Genomic DNA, 13,079 nt, shown 5'->3' with positions numbered 1-13,079 from the left:
CCCCCCCCCGCTCCGATCCTCCAGCGCTGACTGGAGGAACGGACGGGGGAGGGGGTGGGTACAGCTGGCTCTGCCTCTAGAGTGGCAGAGCCAGCTGTCAATCACACAGCTGGGTGGATCTCGACAGTATTGTCTGGATCCGTCCCGGCTGCGGCGGTCTCAGTATACCGCGAGCTGTAGCTGTAGCTCGCGGTATACTGAGCTTTGGGTCACGGGAGGACGCTAGTTTATGTCCTCCCGTGACCCTGAGGAGAACGATGGGGAAAAACAATTACCCCATAGTTCTCCTTTAACCTTTTGTTAGGACAGTGTTCTAATCGAATTTACAACTGACAATGAGATCTGCCAGCACAGAACAGACAGGGTTATAGAAAGTTAAATGTGAAGTGATGTTGTGGTAAGGAAATGATTACAGTTGGGGTGGCAGTTCCAGGCATACTTTGCTCAGAATGACTTTTTAAGTAACAATAAAATCAATATTCAGTGACTAATTTAAACTAACCTTTTCACCACCCTTTCCAGTTTGCACATTTGTGCTTGCTTTTGGTGTGGCTTGTATGCCTCTTACCATTTATATTACACTCTGGTTAGGAGGCTCAGCCATTTATTATTGTTCTTCATCTGAAACTTGGCTCGTAGACAGCAAGTGTAAATATAGGGGGGTATGACAAAAGTCAACAAATTGTATGCATCTCTCCCAAAGCAATTATTTTACTTTCCTTTTATATAATTGTTTTACATTTACTCTGTGTTTCTGCTTCAATTGCTACCTAAAGTTTTGCTTGCTCTTAATCCTTTGTTCTTGGGCAAGTTACATACTATAATGTTTAAATACAAAACCACCTCTATTACATACCATCACCTTTTGGACAACTCCTTGTCCAACAATGCATGGAGCTTCCAAGGGTGGCTGTGGCTTGACATAATCAAGACAAGGTTAACTCAGGTAAGTATGTATGGTCAGCACTTCACCACGGGTTCCATTAAAAGCAGCATGCTATTTTAAACATTGTTACAGTGTATGAAAAGCAATGTAATGCTTGTGACAATGTCCATGGTCACAGACTGTGTGTATCTGTCCATTAAGGTGATTCTTTGTACTTTAAGCTCAATTGAACCCTCTTTATTACTGTAATGTAGTCAGGTTGCATATACTGTACACTAATAAATATGTTTTATCAATACTTTTCTGAATTGCTATGCCTTGAAATAATCTGTGCTGGCAGATCGTAGGAGAGCTTGATTGTGGCTTTCACACACAAAAAGCACCCCGGCTTTCCAGTGGTCCAACGAGTTATCCTGGACACTGCTCTAATCAATGGTGCTCTAGATCCCTGATCAGTGCTGTGGATTGGAACAATATTCAGAAAGGTGTGCGGGAGAGTTGGGATGCTGCAATATGTGTGACAGCAGCGGTCCAACTCTCATATGTGCTGCTGGGACCGGGTACTGTAAACTTTGCTGCAGTACTTAACAGTTAAAGTTTTATTCCTGTAGATGCAGCTTTACTGCATTAAGAAGGATAATTGGCCTTTCAGTATCACTCTTTTATTGCCTTTGTATTTATGGCATAATTTCTGTGATAAATTATTAAAGGTATCCCATATTGTGTGCTGCCAAGGCTGTGTTTATGGGTTCTTTCTGGGGGTCTCAGTTTCTGGGTGCTTTCTTCACTTACTGCTTGAGTGATTGGAGTCATAGTTTACATCAGGCTATGGACTGGCTGAGCACAACCACATGACCGAGTCACATGCTTCTCCATACCTGGAAGTACCAGATATTTCCTTCATCTCCTGGTGCTGAATAGTCACATGCTTCTCCATACCTGGAAGTACCAGATATTTCCTTCATCTCCTGGTGCTGAATAGTCACATGCTTCTCCATACCTGGAAGTACCAGATATTTCCTTCATCTCCTGGTGCTGAATAGTCACATGCTTCTCCATACCTGGAAGTACCAGATATTTCCTTCATCTCCTGGTGCTGCATAGTCAAAGCGCAGGTTTGTTTTAAATGAAACCTGCCTTGAGATAAATATGTAGCCTACCACTGCTGACCTCACCTTCAGAGGATATACTAACTGGCAGCTTGTCATGCTTAAATATTTTAGAAAAATAGCAAAAAGTTTTCCTGGCACACTCACAAGCTAGCATGTAAAAAAACTTGTCTCACACTAAGGTTAAAAACAGAGGTTTGGATACACGTCTTCTGCAGAAAATGTGAAAGCCGCACAGCCGCGACAAGGCACCTCTTATAGTGCGGTCCTAACTCTAAACTATCAGAGCCTCCATCTTGGAGCACATGGGGCAGAGGATAAAATTGGGTGCAGGTTTGTCAGGAGGAAGCCCAACCCCCTTAAAGGCACAGAGACACACAAGGATGGATCCCGCACATCCTAATGGCAGCTGAGACCCCCCATGCATCACTGCACAAAAACAGTCAAGCAAAACAGATGACAAACTCACTCATCAATTCATCACCAGCTTTACAGTAAGGTGCACACGGAATGGGCTTTAAACAGTAAAATATATATATATTTCATTGGTTACAGTGGGGAGGAAGTTAAAGGAGAACTATGGGGTTAAGGCTTTTCCCCATAGTTCTCCTTAGGGTAACGAGAGGACACAAACTAGCGTCCTCCCATCACCCTAGGCTCAATATACCGCTATACTAAGACGCCGCTGCTGAAGCGGATCCCGACAATTATGTCTGGAAACATGTTATGAGAGAAATAGGTGGGCTTCCATGGATGATCAGCTTCTTGAAAGCTTGACTGCCATGCTGATCCTCTGGTCTTAATACCGTGTTTCCCCGAAAATAAGACACTGTCTTATATTTTTTTGGGCTCAAAAAAACACACTAGGTCTTATTTTCGGGGTAGGTCTTATTTTTTTTTTTTTAATGTACAACAATCCAAAGTTAACGCAAATCCAAATTAAATATTCCAGAATAGCAAAGTTAAGAATAGGGTGATCAGGGTAATCAGTGGTGCCTTTCCAAGAGCAATTTGGTAACCGCCGTACCTTTCCAAGAGCAATTTGGTAACCAATTGCTAGCCAGAATGAGCGGAACGCACTTTCACTATCGATTCCTCACAGGCGGAGTGCATTTGGTATCACTCCACCAGTGACGGGAGCCGGCGCTATAGAGAAAGCATCGGCTTATGCGGCTCTGCTCCCTCTGCTGCCGCCTCGCTTCCTCCAGCGATGGCTTCATTGGCACCGCTGATTCTTTCCCGCGGCTCTTCAAGTTCCCCCCTTATGCCACCACCAGCCCTGGGAATGGTCACAACTAGGTCTTATTTTTGGGGTAGGTCTTATATTTTAGCAATTCCCAAAAATAGTACTAGGTCTTATTTTCAGGGTAGGTCTTATTTTTGGGGAAACAGGGTATTATGTTTCATTGGCTCAGAACGAGTATGCCCCAAGTGAAGGCAGAACTCCTCAAATTAATACTGCCTCAGATCAGTAATACAGAATGTATTAAAGCTCGAGGATCCACATGACAGGCAGATAACTAGCATCATCAGCAATGGCAGCCTACATATTTCTTTTACAACGCCAACAAAACATTTTATTTAGCTTTGGAAAGTGTAGGGAAGGGTTAGAACCTCTGTAGGATTTACTTGCCATCTGTGGCCCTTATGGGGAGATTTCCCCTTACTCTCAGGACAGAAAGAAGTTTGAAATCTCTTCTATGCAAAAGAGAATAAAACCAAAAGTGAGGAAGGGTTAGAACTTCTGTTTATATTGCTGTCTATGTCCCAGTGACAACCACTCTCCCTATTCCTTTTGTGGGCTTCACGAGGGCAAGAAGTGAGAGGAAATCTCCCCAATAGGGGTCACAGACATAAACCATTCCATACTCCTTCAAAACCTCCAATTGGGATTACCCCCACCCTGCAAGTACTGCGATGATCAGCGTTCAACTCTCTCCCTTCCGCTCCAGCTATGAAATGTCCCTCAGTGTCCTCACGTCTAATGCAAGTCAATGGATTGTCGGTCATAAGGTCATAAGTCGTGATGACGTCAGCAGTCCTTAGACTGCCAGAGCCCGGGGAAGAAGAGGCTGTGGGAAACTGTCTAGCAGCTCGGTGGAAGCCAGGATCAGGTAAGTAAATGCTTTATTCCAGCCCCTAGACCTAAATGAGCACTTAACCCTTGAAGTGCGGGGGTAGCCTCACTGCAAGGGTAAGTTTTCCCATGACCCACAGCTCAGTATATAGCAGGCTATATAGCGGATATACTGAGAGCGCCGTAGCCAGGACAGATATCGAATGGGACCCAATTATACCCACGCATGTGTATTGCCATGCTCACATGGGTGTGAATGGGCACCAGCAGGGAACAGGGTTAAATAGATGGATTGGTGCCAGATAAAGATGTAATATAATCTTGGATTTTCATAGCAAGCTGGGAAAATGATACACTGTTCAAATGTTTATAAAACATTAAAAGGCGTAAAAGTTGTTAGGTGGGTCAGTGCACGTGAAGTACACCTTTCCCGCATGTCAAACACACTGTTCCTGCCAACTGTCACATGTGATTTATATGCAGAAGAAAATGTAAAACGAAACATCTAACCACAACTACAAGTGTAAACGTGATCATTAACATACAGTATGTTAGCTCATATAAAAAATTGGGCCTTTAAAACAGACCTGCCATGAGAAAAACATGGAGGCACTTAACCTTTCTGCCCCTCTGCCCGACCTAAACTACCTGCCCTGCCTCTACTTAATGCATCCTTCCTAGTTTTGGTGGTTGTGCCCTCATGGCCCTGGAGAAGACTATCGGAAGCCACTGCTCAGATGTGGCCAGTGCAGATGTATGGTATGTGATGTAAACAAACACTGGGGGGCATAGCTCGAGCATCCAGATATGTACGTACATGGGGAGGGTGTGGTAGTTCAGGTCAGTGGAGGGGCATAGAGGATAAGTGCACAGTCCTGATCTGTATGTTTATACTTCATCAGTAACCCATAAAATGTTAAATCAAGTGGATCAGCAAAACAGTTGGCCAACTAACATTTTCAGGAGGAGATCACATATGGCAGCCCCCTGTATTTCACTCGTGACAGAATTACTTTTTATAAGAAGTGCAGATAATGTGCCATTCTTGTCCATAACACACCCAATGTGTTACATTAAAAGAGAACTATGGGGAAAGTGTTTTTCCCCATAGTTCTCTTTAGGGTCATGGGAAGACATATACTAACCTCCCATGACCCAAAGCTCAGTATATAGCAGGCTATATAGCGGATATACTGGGAGCGCCGTAGCCAGGACAGATATCGACAATACTGTCTGGATCCACCCAGCTGCGTGAGTGACAGCTGGCTCTGCTTATCAGGTCATCTGCCTCACTGAATATACTGAATGACCAGGTTTATCCATCAGGGGATTTTTTCTTCCCTGGTGGCACATTGGGCATATTCCAAGATGACAATGCCAGGATTCATCGGGCTCAAATTGTGAAGGAGCGGTTCAGGGAGCATGGATTGGCCACCACAGAGTGCAGACCTTACCCCCATTGAGAATCTTTGGCATGTGCCGGAGAAGACTTTACACAGTGGTCCGACTCTCCCATCATCACTACAAGATCTTGGTGAATAATGAATGCGACTCTGGATAGAAATAAATGTTGTAACATTGCATAAGCTTATCAAAACGATTCCACAGCGAATGGGTGCCGTAATCAAAGCTAAAGGCGGTCCAAGAAAATATTAGAGTGTGTGACTTTATTTTTTAGCCAGGTAGTGTATATGAAACCAGATCAATGGTAAAATGACCATTGCAAAATGTAAACAATAAAGTACAGTATTACACAATTTTAGGTTTTGATAAAAGTGTTCCTTTAGCATCTCAGAAAATGACATCCCTATCCTTAATACAGTATTCAGCTCTGGCCAACCAAAGGGGGGCAGGTTCACACATTCAGCAGTGACCTGCGTTTTTCCACACCGGATCAACTCGGGTCACTGCTAGGACATGTAGCAAATCAAGTAAACAGTGTATTGCACTGCAGCGACGCAAGGCTCTGAGGCTCATTGCTGTTACCTAGCGTCTGTGACCCAAACTCAGCATATAGTGGGCTACTGCCTATTGTATGCTGACAGCACAGAGCCACACTGCAGCCGGGAAGGATCCCGACCATATTGTCAGGATCCACACTGCTGCCTCATTGACAGCTGGCTCTGCCCCTCTAGAGCCAGCTGTGCCCACCCCCTCCCCTGTCTGTCCCTCCAATGAGCACTGGGGAAACAGAGAAAGGGGAGGGGGAAATCCCTGCGGTGACTGACAGTCACCGCTCTCTGCAGGGCGAAGCCGTGATCTCAGCGATCAGCAGTTTGTGATTGCTCAGTTCTCAATCTATAAAGCCGCTGTGTAACAGATGCAGTGTCACACCCGGCTCTAACTATTGGGAAGAGTATATTTTACTCTCTCCTTCATATAACTATTTTCTTGATAGGATACTATGAATATAAGGACAACGTCAATAAATCTTTGTAGAAACAAAAACATCAATCTTTATTTTTTTATCTGTCTAGAAAATAGCAGTGCAGGGATGTGTCCAATATGGAACAAATAAAATAAAGGTCTCTTGGGTAAATAATCTCTTGGGTCTCACCCTGAGACCTGCCCAAGATGGAGCTGTAGAATTTCATACAGAGCAATACAGTAAACCTGTGCTTTGCCATTATGCAGGGTCACTTAAAGTGTAAGTAAAGCCAAAAACAATTTTTCTACCATTGAATAGGGTGGGGAAAGATAAGAACGCATGACAGGTTTGTACTTCTATCTGGGACTCCATTGAGATATACCTTCACTTCCTGTCGTGCTGACAATGATTTCATCAGAAAGGAAGTAAGGGAAAATCTGAAACAGGGACAGAGACAGAAATAAAAATCGGGGAAAGTGAATGTGTATTGCTGGGCCCGAGGATTGTCCTACTGCAGGGGTAGGCAACCTGAGCACTCCAGCTGTTATGGAACTACAAGCCCATGAGGCATTGCAAGCCTGACTTCCAGAGGCAGATGCATGATGGTATATGTAGTTTCAGCACAGCTGGAATGCAGAGGTTGCCTATTCTATTGTATTGCAGTGGTTTTTGCACAGGTTATCTGGTGAAAACAACATTTTGACTGAACATTTACTTTAACTGCCACCCTACCCTGTTGCTTTTGCTTACTTTCCATTTTCTCCTTGTCCCTGGCGACCAAACAGAATGGTAGGGAAGTAAAGGAGGCTGAGATTGCACAGTTGGAGAGGGTGGCAGTAAAGGGAACCTGTTACATTGCCATACAAAGGCAGAACAGAAGGTAACTTTATTGGTTGTGTTGCTGTAATTGCTCATTTATGCCCCCCTAAATTGTGCAGGAAACAGAGGACGTGAGACTCAAGACCCCCAGGTAGAAGCACACAAGTACACAAAGCACCCAGATAAAACTGATCATCCAAACGATGGCCTCTTCTAACTTTTCTTTTTTGCGGGCTCTTCTGCTTGTGGTGAAAACGTGTGCAGTAAAATCAGTCCACAGAGAGTGATTGAAATTCCAAACCACCAGAGAATAGCGCGGGACTCTCCAAACAGCACGCTGCCCAGAAATGCCTGAAAAAGATGTGTGTGTTAGAAGGGCACTAGATTCTGTCCATGAAGGGAAAAGATGTGTGTGTTAGAAGGGCACTAGATTCTGTCCATGAAGGGAAAAGATGTGCATGTTAGAAGGGCACTAGATTCTGTCCATGAAGGGAAAAGATGTGTGTCTTAGAAGGGCACTAGATTCTGTCCCTGAAGGGAAAAGATGTGTATGTTAGAAGGGCACTAGATTCTGTCCATGAAGGGAAAAGATGTGTATGTTAGAAGGGCACTAGATTCTGTCCATGAAGGGAAAATATGTGTGTGTTAGAAGGGCACTAGATTCTGTCCCTGAAGGGAAAAGATGTGTATGTTAGAAGGGCACTAGATTCTGTCCATGAAGGGAAAAGATGTGTATGTTAGAAGGGCACTAGATTCTGTCCATGAAGGGAAAAGATGTGTACGTTAGAAGGGCACTAGATTCTGTCCATTGAGGGAAAAGATGTGTGTCTTAGAAGGGCACTAGATTGTGTCCATGAAGGGAAAAGATGTATATGTTAGAAAGGCACTAGATTCTGTCCATGAAGGGAAAAGATGTGTATGTTAGAAGGGCACTAGATTCTGTCCATGAAGGGAAAAGATGTGTATGTTAGAAGGGCACTAGATTCTGTCCATGAAGGGAAAAGATGTGTATGCAAATCGTTTCAAAGTAAAACCAAATCTATTTTTTTTAGTTTGCTTTAGTTCTCTTTTGGGTCACAGGACCAGATTTACTACTGGATATCTGTGACCCAAAGTCAGCATATAGTGGCTAATGCCTGCTTTATGGTGACCGTGCAGAGCTGCGCTGCAAACGGGAGAGATCCCAACAATATTGCTGATATCCACCCCCACTGCCTAAGTGACAGCTGGCTCTGCCTCTCTAGAGCCAGAGTCAGCGGTGCCCTCCCCCTTCCCTCTCTCCCTCCAATTGGGCTTTAAGCCTGGATTTACAATAAGCAGAGTCCAATGAGGAGAGGAGTGTTTATTGATGCCACTGCACACCATTGGGGAAAGGGACGTTTACTGATGCCAATGCACACCATTGGGGAGAGGGGTTTTATATTGATGCCACTGCACACCATTGGGGAGAGGGGTTTTGTATTGACGATACTGCACACCATTGGGGAGAGGGGTTTTATATTGATGCCACTGCACACCATTGGGGAGAGGGGTTTTATATTGACGATACTGCACACCATTGGGGAGAGGGGTTTTATATTGATGCCACTGCACACCATTGGGGAGAGGGGTTTTGTATTGACGCCACTGCACACCATTGGGGAGAGGGGTTTTATATTGACGCCACTGCACACCACTGGGGAGAGGGGTTTTATATTGATGCCACTGCACACCATTGGGGAGAGGGGTTTTATATTGACGCCACTGCACACCATTGGGGAGAGGGGTTTTATACTGATGCCACTGCACACCATTGGGGAGAGGGGTTTTATACTGATGCCACTGCACACCATTGGGGAGAGGGGTACTATATGGACGCCACTGCAAACCATTGGGGAGAGGGGTTTTTATATGGACGCCACTGCACACCATTGGGGAGAGGGGTTTTATATTGATGCCACTGCAGACCATTGGGGAGAGGGGTTTTATATTGATGCCACTGCAGACCATTGGGGAGAGGGGTTTTATATTGACGCCACTGCACACGATTGGGGAGAGGGGTTTTATACTGATGCCAAGCACACCAATGTCAAATGAAGGGAAAAGGAAACATAGCCGTCCTCTAATGAACTACTTACAGATGAAATAAAATTTGAAGCAGTTGTGGTTACAGTTGCAGCTGCTGAAGAGGAGGAGGATCTTAATGCTTTGGCAAAGAATGTCCACATAGCAGCGTTGCACAGGAACACAAGTCCTATACAGCAAAGACGAAGCAGGAGGTGGATCTGCAATGACAAGGACATAGTTTACTTTTCTCCGAGTCTTTCATCCACAAAGCCAGCAGGAACAAACTGGACTCACAAATGTAAAAGTAGGATCTTTTGTACCCACCATTAAATCCTTTTTTTGGAGTCTATTGAGGGCCACAGGAAGTCTTAAACCTTCGGGTTATACTGCTGCCTACAGGAGGAATGGACACTGACAAACAAAAATGTTGTATGTCAGCCCAGAGTATTAACTCTCCTACAACCGGCATGCCTCGGTCTTGTTCCAAAGCAGTATCAACAGCATGATCATAAACACAGAGGGTGAGACCTGTGTCCCTCAATGGACCCCCAAGAAAAGGAGTTTGCAAAAATACTCATCCATGAGGGATTACATGCAATCAGTTTCACCCAGGCACTGATCTGTACAGGTTTCCTGCCCGCAGCTGATCAGAAGCACATGGCTGTACCCACCCCAGAAATACACTGACCTTGGCCAGTAATTGGCTGCGTGCATTAGCCCTTATGCCCCATACACACATCATGTGTAAATGTCCCATGGCTGTCAGTTGGTGCCTGCACTGTCATCAGCCTAAACACTGATGTTTTATACTTTTTGCCCAGTTCTTCACCATTCATTGTCAGTGTAAGCCCTGATGAAGGGTATGTTGCAGCCCCCGAAACGCGTTAGATATTTTCTATGGACATTGTGCCAAGATTAATAAAGTTATACTGGTCTAGTTATATGGTTGAGGTGCTCTCACTCTACATTTTCTTCTGGATTATTTCAGGGAGTCATGGGATACTCCTAATGATAGAGAGCTGCTTTTCAAGATCAGAGACCACACCAAGTCACACATACTCTTGGGACCAGTGCTCCCTCAGTATCTATCTCTGTGACAGCTTTTCACCCACTCACAGAGCTGCACCCTCTCCACAGAGTGACAGCTCCTCACCCACTCACAGAGCAGCGCCCTCTCCCCAGAGTGACAGCTCCTCACCCACTCACAGAGCTCCGCCACCTCCCTAGGGCGACAGCTCCTTACCCACTCACAGAGCTCCGCCACCTCCCAAGGGTGACAGCTCCTCACCCACTCACAGAGCTGCACCCTCTCCACAGAGTGACAGCTCCTCACCCACTCACAGAGCAGCGCCCTCTCCCCAGAGTGACAGCTCCTCACCCACTCACAGAGCTCCGCCACCTCCCTAGGGTGACAGCTCCTTACCCACTCACAGAGCTCCGCCACCTCCCTAGGGTGACAGCTCCTTACCCACTCACAGAGCTCCGCCACCTCCCTAGGGTGACAGCTCCTCACCCACTCACAGAGCTGTGCCCTCTCCACAGAGTGACAGCTCCACACCCACTCACAGAATTCCACCCCCTCCCCAGAGTGGTAGCTCTTCACCCAAAGAGCTGCGCCCCCTATCCAGAGTGATAGCTCTTCACCCAATCACAGAATTCCACCCCCTCCCCAGAGTAGCAGGTCTTCACCCAATCACAGAGCGTCACCCCCTTCCCAGAGTGACAGCTCTTCACCCACTCAGAGCTCCGCCCCCTCCCCAAAATGATAACTCTTCTCCCAATCACAGAGTTGGGCGCCCTCCCCAGAGTGACAGCTCTTAACCCAGTCACAGAGCTCTGACCCCCTCCCCACGTGACAGCGTCCCCCCCATTGACAGCCCCTCACCCAATCACAGAGCTCCGCCCGCTCCCCGGCGTACGCCACACACAGCTCCCTCAGGTAGTCCGCTCCGAGCGCTAGTTTGGCAGAGCATGCTGCCAGCGCCCCCAGGAGCCCGGCCACCGCGCTGCATCCCCAGCTGGACCACATGGAACCGCACAGCCCACCGTCCAACTTCAGCTTCCGGTGTAGTAGTAGATTCAGTATCACGTGTAATTCTGTAGTTTTCCTTGGCCGGACTGCGCATGCGCGTATTCACGGCGATAACCCCACATCTGCCGGCTAACTTTGCAACGTAACGAGCGATCTCTTCTTAAAGTGCCCACTCGTTATTTGGAAAGATGTCATCGTACAGGTAAGAGAAGGGGATATTTCATCCCTCCCTCGCTGTCTGAACTGGCCTGCACTTTACCTTGGATTCTGCTGAGACCTGCAAGCAGCAAAACTACTTATAATTTACCATAAAATGGTGGTAAGTTGTGTCACTTCAGTCAAATCATTTAAACCCCGTTTGTTTTTTCTCCACTCCTTTTTGTGTGAATGGGAAACAAGGGGCACGTTGCACCCTGAGGCAGCAGATATCTCTGATCCCCTTATTTTAAAGGGGGCTTCCAGATTCCGATATGTCCCCCTCTGCCAACCCCACATCCTCTTAGGCATCTTGAGGACAAGGTGCTTTGCAGGCAAGGCCCCCTGGCAATTTACCCTTTCCATTCTGAGGGCATGTGGTCTGCTCCCTGCATGCACTCTATGCCACGCAATTCTGACCTGAATGTGTTCTGTGTTACGCCTTTCTGACCCTGCACTCCGTCCGCTTTTCAGAGGCGTCCCCAGGCCGTGGTGTCACCTGCTGGCATGTCATCATGCACGTGTGTAATACCGTAATGCACACTTAACTGCCGGCGGCCATCTAGGTAATGAGCGCCGGCGGAGAGAGGAGGGGACAGTCATCCGGTTGGCCGCTGAGTCCCTTCCTCTGTCATGCAGCTGTCGGGCACTCGGTCCATGACCGCATGCCTAACTTTTCAGAGGGGTTGTCACCAAAATGACTGCCATTTTGGTGTCACCCCCTCTGATGGTGTCACCTGCTGTGGGGCGCAACCCCCCCTTGTGAACCCACTGCCGTCATGCACCATGGCAGAGTAGGCTCAGGTTTTATTTACGCATACCCCTTGAGCCACTTCCACTGTTACCACAGTTTGGCCTGACCCACAATTTCACTACTCTTAGTGCCCAGGGCATTTTGTCTTTATGACTTAAATATCTGCCTTTTGTTCCAAAAGTCTGATCCATTGTTCCAGGGTATGCTAAAAAAAAATGGAGGCATGATTGTGTGGGTGTGGCTACAAATGGGGGTGTGGTTTGCTAGGTGTAGTAAAAGGGCATGGTCATGATGATAATCTGGTAACCTTACCTTATCCCCTTCCTTCACATGTGTTTAATGCCCCTTCCTCCTTTTCACCTTATGTGCCTAGGTCTTCCCTACCACCTTTTATGAGCCTAATCTCCCACCCATTATTGAGACATCTCCATCAAACTCCATACCGACATTAGACCTTGCATGCAAGGTGACCCTGTGACCAAGGGTGTTCCTAGCCCTTTCTGCATCATTTGGCGGGCGTCCTGCCCAGCTCCTGGCAGCTAGTGACATCACTGGTTGCCAGGAGCTGAGCGGGACAACGGCCAGAGCATCCCAGGTTGCTAAGAGCTGGGCGGGGAGATATGTACGGCCCTTACACATCTCCCTGCCCGGTTCTTAGCAACCTGGGATGCTCTGGCCAGAAAGGGGGTGGCAGACGCACTGCAAACATTGTGCAGCTGAGCGGTCCTGCCACTCTACCTGCTGCCTCCCCACTTGGCTTCAGGCTGCCTCATTATAGGGAGGGCCCTGGCTG

The 13,079-nt window shown here is 46.8% G+C and overlaps 1 protein-coding gene across 1 annotated transcript; it reads right to left on the bottom strand.

Annotated features, from left to right (window-relative positions):
* Positions 1-7,332: 7,332 nt before the first annotated feature.
* Positions 7,333-11,373, bottom strand: TMEM42 (transmembrane protein 42). The gene is made up of 3 exons (XM_018567958.1): positions 11,191-11,373; positions 9,377-9,523; positions 7,333-7,610 (listed from the first exon to the last, which is right to left on the bottom strand). Exons 1-3 carry the CDS (start codon positions 11,332-11,334, stop codon positions 7,473-7,475), a joined length of 429 nt encoding a protein of 142 aa, XP_018423460.1. The 5' UTR covers positions 11,335-11,373; the 3' UTR covers positions 7,333-7,472.
* Positions 11,374-13,079: the final 1,706 nt, after the last annotated feature.

This window comes from Nanorana parkeri, unplaced genomic scaffold (genome assembly GCF_000935625.1).
Source record: "Nanorana parkeri isolate BGI_ZX_2015 unplaced genomic scaffold, ASM93562v1 scaffold1121, whole genome shotgun sequence".
Classification (NCBI taxonomy): domain Eukaryota; kingdom Metazoa; phylum Chordata; class Amphibia; order Anura; family Dicroglossidae; genus Nanorana; species Nanorana parkeri.
The sequence above is the reverse complement of the archived record's forward strand: the minus strand, read 5'-3'. Positions and strand labels throughout refer to the sequence as shown.